The 14267-nt window shown below is 38.2% G+C and overlaps 1 protein-coding gene across 1 annotated transcript in view; it reads left to right on the forward strand.

Annotated features, from left to right (window-relative positions):
• ctnna1 (catenin (cadherin-associated protein), alpha 1) overlaps positions 1 to 14267 on the forward strand; it is a 71588-nt gene that overhangs the window by 37769 nt on the left and 19552 nt on the right. Inside the window, exons 10-15 of the mRNA XM_014997043.2 lie at positions 833 to 925; positions 2227 to 2383; positions 2986 to 3186; positions 5014 to 5162; positions 9767 to 9877; positions 12066 to 12247. Of these exons, the coding sequence (XP_014852529.1) occupies positions 833 to 925; positions 2227 to 2383; positions 2986 to 3186; positions 5014 to 5162; positions 9767 to 9877; positions 12066 to 12247 (893 nt within the window). The remainder of the gene's footprint in view (positions 1 to 832; positions 926 to 2226; positions 2384 to 2985; positions 3187 to 5013; positions 5163 to 9766; positions 9878 to 12065; positions 12248 to 14267) is intronic.

Below are 14267 nucleotides of genomic sequence, written 5' to 3' on the forward strand. Positions count from 1 at the left end.
TTGCATTTGAAAGTGATTATGTTTCAGCACATTTTCTGTCCATTGGATAATCCCATTTTGGCACAGTTCCTCATATCCCAGGCATTCTGTTTCAGCATTGTTGCCAGCACACCCCAACCAACAAATGGGAATCTTAAACTCCCTGACCTAAATTCAAATAAATATGCATGGATATGTAGTTCTCCTTCAGAGGATGCAAGTTTTATTAGATATAATTGAAAGGAAGCTTCATTTGTGGGTCCGAATGGGAATATTCCCTCTGAATGTGGAAATGTTAACAGGTAGAGGACGAGGTTTGTTCAGCTTTGCTCTGCAGTCCTTATGCTGCTGCTGAGTTCTTTTCAAAGTGTGGACTGTTTGCCTCTCCAGGAGGGTGATGGCAATCTGGCTGCCTGTTTATTTAGTCACTCAGAATAACTATATCCTTGAGTAATCAGCTACTACTTTGATTTGCATTAAGTGAAATGTACTACTGTTTTTGATTTTTTTTTTTGTTTTTTTTTTTTGGGCGGGGTGGGGGCATAGCGGCCTTATCTGTCCAATCAACAATGTCGCTTTTGTCGTTCTACTTTTCCAGTTGCCCTCTCTGTCATCAGACTGTGTCGTTTTAGCAGCTTTATGAATTAATCTGCAACATTGAGCTCGTATTCCTCAGGGATTAGTTGCTTGGCAGAGCCGTTCTACTTCTGATCAATAAGAATAAAGCGAGCTAAAATACAAATTTTTTAGTTTAATTATGTATCTGTGTTCCTTTCTCCCTCCCCTTTATAACGTTTCCATGCCAGTGGCTGTTTTCTGCTTAAAAATAGATTTATTTGTGCTCTCTATTTAGGTGGCCAACCTGGCGTGCTCCATTTCCAACAATGAAGAGGGAGTGAAGCTGGTCCGCATGGCAGCCTCTCAACTGGAAGCTCTGTGCCCCCAGGTAACGAGGTGTTTTGTAGTTATCATTTATCCAGTGCAGTGATTGTGCTCATCTCTTACAGCTTACTCCATTTGTCTTGGTGTACTTGCATTGTATGTTTCAAATGGATTTTTTTTTAGGGCAATATAAATATCTGATTTTCCATTTCTGTGTTCAGTTTGATGGAAATGATGGGTACACTGTTTTTTTTTTGTTTTGTTTTGTTTTTGTCAGTGTGATGTATGAGGTTCTCGCAGCAGAATAACGTTGCTTAAAAATAAGGGTTTTTGTATAAACATTTAATAAAATTTCTTAACCTTAGATATTTGAATTAAACTGAAATAATACATATTGCTGCTTACATTATCAAGTTATAATTATGTTGCAACGTGTTTGTTTTTATAGACTTAAGTGGAAATATAGAATTACCATTTGCTCATTAGCTCAAGTGTCTTTAGCACAAACTTATTGCTCATTGTAAAATACAAGGTTAACGAGCTTTCGGTTGGTTAGTTGAGCTGTCTGCTGCTGACTGTTTTACAGACATGCCATTCATAGCTTGTCAGGTTTAGTTTTAAAATGTTACCTTTTTAAGAGTGATATGTGCATCTACTTAAGTTTTCACCCCATGACTTCCTATTTGAGTAGCTGACAGTGTAGCAACACGTGAGGGAGGGGCAGCCCTTTGTTATTTTACTCTCCACACAGCTGAAGAAAGCGCCTCACTCTGTTCCCTTCTCTAGCATTTCACTAAAAATAATTTATATCTATGGACAGAATAACTGGGCCACTTCTGGGGTCTGAATTTTATTGTTTTTATGCCATAAGATTCTCATTCCTTTGATTAGCTTATGTCCTTCAAAAATACTTGAATCTGTAAATTGCAAATTTAACATATTATCTTAAAATAAAATAAAAAAGGGGATATATTTAAGAACTCATAGAATACATAAACACATTACTGTAGATAACACACGCTATTTTTCCAGCAAAGTGGCTTTTTTGGGGTTTTTTCACCTTGCTATGCTAATCACTGTTTCATTATTTATTCATAGGAGACGTTTAACCTCGGTTCAGTCTGGTGCCACTGGACTTTTTGAGCTTAAATCCACAGATGTACTGTCCCATCTTTCAAAACCTGCCGCTCATAGTTCAGCTCCCCCCTGTCCTTGAAACCCCTCATCACTCTGAGGGATGAATTTGCCTCTTGATAGAATCTGAACATTGAGGGGGGAGGGCTTTGTGCAATCAGCGTATGCTAATGTTGTGGCTGAGGGCTATAGTGTAATTGGGCTTTAATGGTTGTAATTTGGCGATTACAGGTGATTAATGCAGCACTAGCCCTCGCTGCCAAGCCCAACAGTAAGGTGGCCCAGGACAATATGGATGTGTTCAAGGATCAGTGGGAAAAGCAGGTTCGTGTCCTCACCGACGCCGTTGATGACATAACATCGATTGACGACTTCCTGTCTGTGTCTGGTAAGTGACAATTACAGTCATATTGACACAAAACTGAAAAATACAGTTCTGAATGGTTAAAAACTGATTTTTACTAGAATATATGTGTATATTCTACTACAATAAAATAAAATGTACACCTCAGTTTGTATCAAAATTGGACAAAATGAGGAATACATCAGAAGATGTGTAATTATGTTGTTTTCTCTGGAAGATGCGAGCCAGGTCTTATTGGGCTGAACCTGAAGCGTCATTAGAACGACATCTAACATCGACATCCTGCGCCGTCAGGGCACACAAATGGTTTGTCACGCGTGCCCTGTGAGCGTTCTCATTAAGCATTAAGTAGAGTGATTTCACTCACCTCCACCCAAGGACAGGCAGCAATTTACACAGTGGACATTTACATTTTACAGGCGTCCCATTGATAAGCAGTCAAAGAATTAGTCTTTTACCCTTTTCAATAAGCTTCGTTATGCCGTTGTAAACTCAGAATTTATCCAACCTGCAGTAAAACGTTTCATTTCCATCTTCTCATCTCATCAGTGCATATTTTTGAATCGTCTCTCTGCAGAGTATTAACATTGGAAATAAAACATGTTCTCGTATCTGAATGTTCTCAGAGAACCACATCCTGGAGGACGTGAATAAGTGTGTCATTGCCCTTCAAGAGAAGGATGTTGATGGTTTGGATCGCACAGCTGGGGCTATCCGAGGCCGGGCTGCCAGGGTTGTCCACGTCGTCACCTCTGAAATGGACAACTACGAACCCGGAGTCTACACAGAGAAGGTTCTGGAGGCTACCAAGCTCCTCACTGACTCAGGTGAAATAAAAAAAATATGTTGATGTCTTAAAGAAAGGTAACCAACTAGAATTTTAGCTATTCTTACCTTTTTTTTTTTTTTTTACTAATTCCTTTATTAAGTTAATGAATACAAAAAAAATAAATAAATCTCAACAGATCTGTAGTTTACTTTCTGCTTAAATTTTGAAGAAATTTACCTCCTAGGTTAGATAGGGTTAAAGTGATGGAAAAGGTAAAATATCCCTTTAAGAGGGACATACATGACAGAAAAATTTGAACTTTATTTTTTAGGGTTTTTTTTAGTTGCTATCTTTCTGATGCTTTTCATCTTTGATGCAGAGCTTCGTCGGACTATCTTTCACTCAATTCCAGTGTATTGAAAGATTAAATGCTATCTAGAACTGACTTTTCAAACAAAAATATTCTTATGTGGAAAGTGCATTTATTTTTTTCCAGTCATCCCACTGCTCGGTCTTCCCACATTGGGTAATTCATCCTGTGACTCACCATCTGTACAGCAGTTGCTATTCAGTTGTCAGAGAGAATTGAATAACTTAGCACAAGTTGGATCATAGAAGTCATTTTGTCCAAATAATGTGCTATATCATTAGTCAGCCAGCATGTATCTGTTAGCTTCCATCACTAGCAAGCTAATGTGACAGAAAGATTTTTCGGTTGTCAGATTTGGAAACGGCTCGTCCCCCTTGAGGGTGGGCCCATTAGCAGTCATAAAATGCAGACAGATTTTCTTCTGAGGACTTCAAACAAGCCGAATCAAGGTGTTGAGCTTTTTATTCTCATTACACTCAGGCCTGGTGTTCCAGTTGCATACACTGAGGTTACTTTTCATGATTTTTAAAATGCTTTCTCAGTAGCGGGTGTTGTTCTTTCCTCTTTATAGAGATTAATTCATGCAATAACAATTGCAGTCGAATAGATGTGAGTGTTATATTTAAATGAGAACATGATTTAATTACCATATTTCACTTCGTAACTATTTCCAGTCGACATGCAGAAAGCTTAAAGATGGATTACATCAGTGCATTACTAAAAAGAAAAAAATAATTGCAGCAAGAAAATTCATCAAGTTGGCATTTTATTTTGAGGCAATTAAATGTTGCTGGCACTGGACTTCGAAGTTAATGTAAATTAATAAGATTTTCCTTTTAAAGTTAACAACACTGAAAATCTGATTCTTCTGTATACAGAAGCCTGCAGGCTGTAAGTGATTTGTAAGCTCAAAACAAAATCCTCTTTGTTGACGCTGCTGCGCTCCCCCCAACCCCCTTTCTACATTTGCATCCTGACATCCAAGCGCCTGCCATAAAGAAGCAGCTAAATCCTAAAAACTGAATTTGAAGCGATGCAAATATGAGGGAAAAAAAAGGCCCCGAGAGCAGTTTTTAAATTGTCACTGGGGCAAAATGCATGCCCGCTGGGGCAGCTTTGTGAAGTCTTCTGTTGAAAAAAACTCTTAATGCAAGATTAGATCTTTTCCTTTAAGCAGTCTCATGTATTTTGAATGCAGCCTTCTAGGGCAGTAAACTGTGAAATTCAACTCTCTAAATGTAGTTATCAAATCTTCAAGTCATTCAGATTTTAAGTCAGTTGACAGTTTCATCATGTTAGATTTTTGATCTGAGATAAAATATAATTTAAGAAACACTGTGGATCCCTGCCTAATGTTTTTTTGTTTCTTTTTGTTCTGTGTACTTTATTTTATTAGACTTCTGGATTATGCAGCATATTTTTTATTTTATTTTTTTGTAACAGTTGAGTTATTTTGGTGGAAAACATGTCCGTTGACAGTCCATTCTTCTTTCCTCCTTCCCCTCCTTGCCTCAGTCATGCCACGCTTCACAGAACAAGTAGAGTCTGCAGTGGAGGCCCTGAGTGCAGGTTCACAACCTGTAGATGAGAATGAGTTCATTGATGCGTCACGTCTGGTTTATGACGGCATCCGCGACATACGCAAGGCTGTTCTTATGATCAGAGTAAGTTCCACAATTTATTTATTTTCTTTTTTACTTTATGCTTCTTCCTTTTTCTTCTATCAATGAAGGGACTTGCTTACATTGTCATGCCTCTGGCTTTTATTCAAAATTTAAAGGTTCCTTATAGAGTAGATGGTAAGCACTTTTATTTCTGGCTTTCTTTTTCACATTTCTTTTGTTGGTTATTACAGAACATAATTTAATGTTCCAGCTGAAAAATAAAATGATAAATTAAAAAAAGAGGGATCCTAAAACTTGGTCCTTTCTCTGATATGTAGCTCAATTTCATTATTGGCTGTGACGGCAGCTGACAAAGGTTTTGATGTCATTGTCCTGTACATATTGATTCATCAGTAAATATTACTATCATGCTGTTATCCATTTCTGACTTTTTTAATCCCGCTGTAATGTCTCTTGTTTCTTGTAGTTCTAATGATGGTTTAGATGTGACCTTACTTTATTTAAATCCTATTTTATCCAGCTTATAGTTTTACGCATTAATTTAGTTTTGTCTATTGCTTCCTGTTTTTGAACATTGTTTTTCTCTTCATTACTTCCTAACTCTATTTTACGTTTCCTTTTTAGTCTTTCCCTTTGGTCTCTCTATTAAATTGCTTTCTTGAAAGAGGATTATATATTCCTTCTGACAGCTCTTTGTCTCGTCAATATGTCCTCCTAATCAGCCTATTTCAGTGTGTTTATAGGGCTGCAGGCACCAACTTAATTGCAGATCAATCAGTATAAATAAACCCCTGTAGCTTATTAACCTCAGAAATACAAATTAGAGTTTCTCCTCATTTTGTTGTGGTTGAATAATTCTCCCCCTCCCCTCCCCCCATATAATAAATGTAATTAATCGGAAGACCTTAAATTTTTTTTTTTGTCAGGAATTAAAATAACTTGACTAATTGCCAATATTTACTGTAAAACACAATCTTGCGTATTTTGTGGGGTTTGTTTTATGCCTTGTGCTATTTTTAGCACTGCAGGAGAAACTTTGTATGCAGTTTTCAGAAGCCAGAAATGAACTTTTCTCACGAAAGAGGCGACCTAATTGACCAGGCATGCAATCTGGTTTAGCAACAGCCTTTAGATGTGTGTGGGTTAATGGCTTTTGCCCGAGTAGAACCATAACTGAGACAGATGGTAGTGGGGAGCCATTGAAGCATTCCTTTACTGACTGACAATGAGCTGACTACAAAGCTCTACGCAGCCTTAAAAAGTGAAATGGTTAGTTATAGGGGAACTGGTGTAACTACTTAAGACTGTCACATATTATATGTTTTACACAATGACTGTGTGTAATTCAGAACCTTATTATGTATTAAATGATGCAAGTTGTGCAGGTTGGATGCATTTTGCTGTCCTTAACCAGCAGCACTTGAATCTTTTGAATTGGCTTCATTTGTCCACGTGGCGTTTTCTTCGCTGTCATTTAAGCTCTAAAACAGTTTATTGGTTTTCATCAATTATGCTGCTCAGACATGAACAAAAGGCAAATGAAAGCTGGCCTATTATGTATTTGCATTTGCATTATAATGAGCATCTGATTTAAGATGGACATTTTAATTAGCATTCCTTTGCTGTACTGCAGCGCATGGGAACCGTTCCTATCGGCCCCGGCTCCTCTCTTGTCATCCAGATTAAGCTATTAACACTGGCTTTATGGGCTTGGCTAAACACTACATGGAGGATCAGCGGGTGTGTGTGTGTGTGTGAATGTGTGAATGTGCATGTGTGTTAAAACTGACAGAGGGATTACTGGGGAAACACTTGCTAACTCATAATTTATCCAACTGATTCATTTTGCCATTAACTGCCAGCTTGGGACGGCGTGATGAGACAATTCGAACCTCCTCCATTATCTAAAATCTCCAGTTCCCCAGAGTGAACCAGGATTTCACCAGAACATCGGAAGGCTGAGCTTCGATGTTTCAATATTGCTTAATGCAGTATGTCTAGCACTATCTTTCCAGGGTTTTTGCGCAGTGTGGGATTTGGGCATTTTTCAGGTTTGAATAAGCATTGAAAAATAAAATGAGGTTTTGGAATATTTAGTGATTTAGTTATCTCATTCTCTAAAAGCTGTCTGTGGATCCTTCTGTCCAGAATGTATCTCCATTTGTTGACAGTTCTCTTAATTTTTCTTGCCGTTTGTTCCTCTTTTCTCATCATTCATTCATCATTTTACTCCACCAACCAGCCAGCGTTTCTCCTCTGCCATTCAACCACACGTCCACCATTCATCCATTTTCTCTTTTTGTCTGTCCATCTGTTCGTCTTTCCGCTCTTCTATAATCGTACATCATTCAGACTTATTCAGACTCCATTCCCTTTTTTCATTCTTAACTCTTCCTTTATTCAGATTTAAAGCATAACATATTTACTAACATCAGCTGTACAATTGTAGAAATAGCATAATATTGTAAATTTTACATCAGTTCTGATAAATTCTCATTTTTTGGTGGAGGTGCTTCAAACACCTTTGACCTTTAACATCTTGAGTGCTCACTTTTTGGATGTAAATATTGTTGTTTACTGTAACGCCAAAGAACCGACTGGTTATAATATAATATTGGTATGCAAAAAATGCTAATTCCTCATCCTTAAAATATAATAGCCAACAAATATTCTGAACAAATATTCTAAACAGCGATAATGTTGCAGTCACTGAAATTGAAATTGATTATGTATTTGCAACATACTGCACAACACTATTTACTTATTATTTTAAAATGGCTATATATATTCATTCATGGACATGGACGGTGTGTGGGAACTCTGATCTCAACTAGATTGTTCTTATTTGAAACACATTAGTCGCATAGCTAGACTGACATTCAGGGGCAAAGTTTACATGTAAAACGAGCCATATTTAGCTGTACAAAGATGTATGAAATTCTACAAATCAGCTTAAACTTCTCTAGAGGGTATGCCCACTCCTTCGAACAAACTCAGTCTCTTGTAAGCCCCTCACATGCTTAAATCAAAACAGACAAGCGTGTGGGTAGTGTTTTTTTTTTTTGTTTTTGCAATAGATGTGTCTTTAACCTCTAAGTGGTTCACAGACAGTCTGTTGGACATCCCTTGAATATATGAAAGGCAGATGGAACCCACTTCCCACCTACAGTGACATCTGAGAATATGCCTTGTAGACATGAGACTGACTCAGTCAGCCAGCTGCTGACAGCTAGACGCAGAGGGCAGCCGCCGTCGTTACCTCGTGATTTGTGCGGCGCATCGCAGCCCAAGGTGATTTAACCGGCTATGTCCTAAAATAAAAATCCGTGCAGCTCACCGAGGCTACGAGTACGATGTCACAAGAAGAAAAACAATGTGGGATTCTGTTGAACTGAGTTATTCATATCGACAACGGCACAAAGAGACGCAGCACTGGCCTGATTTCTGGCTTTGTCACAATACTGCCATGTGAAATCCCTTTCTTTCTTTTCTTAATGACTGTTCTTTTACACAGCATCTGGTCTTGCGTGCCTCACAGGTAATTTTTAAGATGAAAAGGAGCATTGCAGTGAAGACATAGGCTGCTATTAAATGTGATTAGGAGATTTTACAATGGAAGACTGTTAAATGTAAATTAACTGGAAAAATATCAATTTCAGCGTGCTTTATTAATATAATCCAACAGCAGGTTATTGTTGTGACTCTGTAGTAAAGTACCCGCCACACGTTATCATTTCTAAGCCGCCCACATTCACAGCTTATCAGCGATGCAGGCCACTGAGGATGGAAAGCGTGCCCAGCCGAACAGCATTGTCTGGACCCAGACATGCCTGAGAGTCGCCACTGCTTTGTATCTGAAACTATACCCATATTCCCTCGAGAACAAGACAATCTCTACAATTTCATAAAGGGCTATAAGGTTGTTCAGAGACTCTTTGCTATTTTTAGATACGAGGGCTCCAAATCCATTACAGTAGGGAGGACTGAGACAGTCGGATAAGCACAAATAGAGGCACAAGTGCGATAATGCACCTTATCTGCCCACATCATCTCCCCTCACCCCCCGCGCCACATCTCCAACAAATACTTTCCCTTGTTCGTCAATGTTATATTTTGCCTTAAGCGTAACCTATTGAGCTCAAATTCCTTTTGAATATTATTTACGAACAAAATGCCGCTCCTGGCTGGTTTTGTATTCATGGCACGGGACGAGGTGAAGGATCAGGAATGAAGTAGCACAATTCCACAAAAACTCAGTTCACGCTTCACAAATCTTTTTCTTTTTTCTTTTTTTTTTTTTTTCCCTCTTCAGATGGCAACGACAGATGGGCCTCAAAAGTGTTTGCTCCAATATGTTTCTTGCCTTCGTCTTACCTTCATTTTCCCACTAAAATGCACAGGCAGCACACTGCACTTGATTTACAAATTCATTTGGAGTTTACAGTGTATGTAGTGGGCTGTAGGGAAGGAGACATTTATCTGATGCTGCCCAGGCTGGCAGCTCCGAGGCATTTCTCACAGACAATAAGCAGGTTTATTATTTATTTGTCCTCACAATGCTGGAGCGTGCCAGTGTTATTTTATGTGCGTCTCTTAATTACAAACGGCTGTTTCTTACCATGTTCTGCTTTATGTCATTAAAGACTCCAGAAGAGCTGGATGACTCTGACTTTGAAACCGAAGATTTCGATTCCCGCAGCAAGACCAGTGTGCAGACGGAGGACGACCAGCTCATAAACGGCCAGAGTGCACGTGTAAGTCCAACCGTTTTCTTCTCTTATTTTTATGTAACACAAAATGGTGTCTAATTTTTCATGGAAGAGGAAAAAAATGTGATATTTTGTATATAGTATAAACGTGGCATCCCACCTGAGACCCTTTTGGTGCAGTCATAGCTTCTTGTCTTTTGGGGAATGCCTCCATCATGACTTTCTTTTAGCAAATCCTGTCAATTAGTTGTCGTGTCAACAGATTATCCTACCTGAGCTTTAGGTAACTAATTTCTTAGGTCAAGGGGTATGAATACTTTTGCAAGTCATTGTTGTTCTCATGAGGCATTAAAAATGCAGTGCAGGATGTCCGTATCCTAAAAAAAAAGAGTCTTAAATTCATGAATCTAAAAATCAAGGCCTTAAAATGTCTTAAAGTTTAAGTTCACCTTAAACACATTAATCATGAATCTTAAATTTTGGCGTGGCTGGACTATTTAATCTCATATTATCCGTTTATTTTTCTCATGGGACTTTTCTGTCAAGCCAAACGTTTGAGTCGCATTCAGACATCTCCGTTCTGTGACCCGAGGCAGTTAAGGTTACTACTAACAAGCTGCTAATAGCTAGGTAGCTGTTTTTGCATTTATCATGGGTAAATGCAAATTTATCGCCTGTTGGCTGGACAAATTTTGTTTTCGCCACTGGCTCACTTCTGTTGCTGACCTGTATGATGCTACATATATTTTAAAAAGCCTTGGCACTTTTACTATATAAAGCATGCTAATATACATATAAATGTTAAATTTAATTCATAATTAACGTCAGAAAATCTTTACAGTGGGTGAAACCCTACAGTAAGTGAAAGTATTGCTATAGTTTCCTTATTTAAAGCTATCTTACTGATGGATCGAGGGAACAGAACGGTTAAAACAAAGATGGATTTAAATCTGATTGAATATTGACCTACAAGGTTGTCATGTTTCAGTTCAATAACAACCTCCAATTTGAATTAATTATGCACGTAGTCTTAGAACAAAGTAGAAAAATAAATCATGGATTTTTATAAAACCTGAAAAAAAAAATATATATATATATATATATATATATATATATATATATATATATATATATATATATATATATATATATATAATCTATTTTTTTTAAAAGGTTGAATGTATGATGATTTGCAGCAAACTTTTTATGCTAAGTCTGTCTTAGCAATTATCAAACACCCCGCCCCCATACTTACTGATAATGGGTGGTGCACAGTTGGCTTTGGCACCACGGTGGCTAATGTGACCAAAAGATTTGCAAAAACTCCTCTTGTGGAGCTCTGCCACAGATCTGGATCTCATTTGTCCTTTTGTTGCCGCTCATAAATCTGTGTTTATACTCCCCGACTTGATAGTTACAGTCTCTCAGGGAATCATAGATTTTTCTAGGGGAGTATTTTAATAGATAAAATAATTTATCTAATCTGTAAAGTACTGAACAAACCTACTGAAGCACTGATCTGATGTTTATGCCTGTGTCCCTTTGCATCTAGTAATCACGCCTGTACTGCACTAGATTTACCAGCATTGCCAAGCTGAATGTGGGTGCTCTGCAGTCTACTTTAATTCACTTTAAATTCCACCTCAGCTGTACATTTGGAAGCCAATAGCATTAATAATTTAAAGAAGAGAGCTATAACTTAATCTTAGAAATCCGCTGGGGCAGAATGATCCATTGGTACCGATTCAAGCAATTTGTTTTGATCACCAAAGATTATCTGACTGTTTTGTTTGGAGGGATCTTTTCATTTTTGCACCGCCAACTTGCTTTATTCAATCTTACCTGGCTCCGGAGAGACGGAGCCATTTTACCAGCAATAGAATAAAAAACTCTTGCGATGATATTCGATTTCCTCCTCTTAAGTGTCTGCCTACCTCAGCCTGACAGGATCATTGGCTGAATGTCTGATTAGCTGTTTGGGAGCTGCCTTTTTATCTGCCTACTCCAACAGGATGCATAGACGCGTCTGTGAGCTGATTTGCACTAGATGTCGAGGACTGCTAATCAAATAGAATAAGCTGTGCGTTATAGATGTGAATCAAATCCAATCTTTAGCTGGAGCCTTTACCCCCCCTTACACCTTTTTCTGTGCACAGCACTGCATGTATTATTTGCAAAGCGATACCAGGTCGAAGTCTAACCCAGTAAACTTCTTCCGCTCCTCTTTCTGCAGGCCATCATGGCTCAGTTGCCTCAGGAGCAGAAGGCAAAGATTGCCGAGCAGGTGGCTAGCTTCCAGGAGGAGAAGAGCAAGCTGGATGCTGAGGTGTCCAAATGGGATGACAGCGGCAATGACATCATTGTGCTGGCTAAGCAGATGTGCATGATCATGATGGAGATGACAGACTTCACCAGGTGAGATGGAACAATAATAAATGAACTAAAAATGTCACAGCACATTTTAAAAATATCTCTGATCAGATTGTCGTTTTTTTTTTTTTTTTTTTTTTTTTGTCCTTTTCCATTTTCAATCCAAACATTTTGTCATATGAAGTCACTCACATTAATACTTCTATAGTTTCTTTCCTATTCAGTCAACATGTCATCACATCACAAGCTTAACTTAAGTCTGTGTCAAATACAGTCCCTCAGTGAGCCTACGTCTGTTCACCAACATTTGTTCATATTTGAACAATGCTTCATATGGAGTTTAACTCTGCTGTTCGTGCCGCACAGCTCTCCATTTTACTTAAGCAGTGGGGTAGCGAGGATTTCTTCTTTATTATTTTTCCATCCTCTCTTAATCTTAATATGCAGAACCATAAGCAGAGCATCAAATCTGGCTGGCCCCTGTTACATAAATAAGCTGCAGTGTGTGTGCAGTGGGAAGAAAAACGAAATGGACAGTCTTCCTCGGAAGAGCCGCTGAAGGCCAAATTCACACTGATGTGTTGACATATATATATATATATATATATATATATATATATATATATATATATATATATATATATATATATATATATGTTTTTTTGTTTTCTCTGCGGTACGTTGAGTGGAGTGTCGCACATAGTTACTAATTAGAAATGAAAAAATGGGATGAGTACTTGGGTTTCAGTTTTAGCATTAACATGTATTTTTAATCTAAAGTTTTATATCCAGCCCTTTGTAGGCATTGATTGTGTAAGTGTTGGAACCTGCAGGCATCATTAAAGATGAGTTTTCCCTCATCTCATTGCTCTACCACTTCGTTTCTTGTCTTTAGTGACTTCTCGGGGCTTTCTGCCTTTACTTTCGTCTACCTCGCAACATTTTCGCCCACACTAGTTGAGAATAGGTGCCTTAGCCACTGCTCAGTATTTTTCCTCTATCTGTTTTTGTATATATACGTTTTGAGTCGCTGTCTATCTGTAGTGCAAAGAGCCCACCAGTCAGCTGTGCTGAATTTGAGCTGGCAGTGTCTCAGTGCGCTACAGGATTCACCCAGCTGCTTCTGTCACATTGTCAGCACACACTAGCTACCAGTTGTCATTGGGAGTCAAACATGCCCTTGTCACGACTTTTTATTTATTTTTTTTATGTGATTTGCAGATATTTTGCCTCTGTTTTGCTTCTATTATTTTTGTAGAGAGACATCTTTTGTTTTGTAATAAGTGCTGCACCAGAGTTCACATTCAAACAGTTGGATATTCATTATGCAGTTGACTGGTTTTATGCATCTGTTCTAAAAGGCCTTGTTGATTTGGTTTAGCAGGGCATTACAGTGAGTGTGTAACAGTGGTGAGATTTCTCACATTTTGTTTTGTTAGAACCACAAACCTCAGTGTATTTTATGAGGATGTTATGTGAAAGAGAAGCCGTTTTCACAACAGGAGACCAAAATGCACTACTTTGTCTTGCTAACATTCGCTTTGCCCTCTACATGGCTTTAGGCAACTTTAGATGATAGTTTTCTATGGTTTCGGTTAGTAGGAGCTTTCTTCTTGCATCTTGTTTCTAAAGACTAGATTAGTTGAATGCAGGCTACTAGTTGCTATGTTGACCTGTTAGTCTCAGTCGTTCCTCCAGTGTTGGTCTCTTGACAGCTTCTCTCACTACATCCCTCTTCCAGCCTCCAGTGTGTCTATCTAGTTAGCTTTTTTCCATGGTTTTTCTATTTTTGGATGGTTTAAACTCAGCTTCAATAGTTGCAGGTTTAGGTTTGATAACCTAAACAAACCTGCTTTAAATTCCTCCACAATTACTCCCTTCTATATGTTGTATCCTTCAATTTTAAAGATGCCATTTGCTCACTATTTTTCTTTCATAGAACAGCTTGGGCTAGAATTAGAATGACAGTATTATACAGCTGGTCTCAATTTACTAATTAAGTGACTCCTGAAAGAAGACATTTCCGTACATTTTATTTAGAGACATCAACGTAAAGGGGCCTGAG

Source organism: Poecilia mexicana, unplaced genomic scaffold, assembly GCF_051168715.1.
Source record: "Poecilia mexicana isolate PSO_F unplaced genomic scaffold, ASM5116871v1 scaffold_10, whole genome shotgun sequence".
NCBI lineage: Eukaryota > Metazoa > Chordata > Actinopteri > Cyprinodontiformes > Poeciliidae > Poecilia > Poecilia mexicana.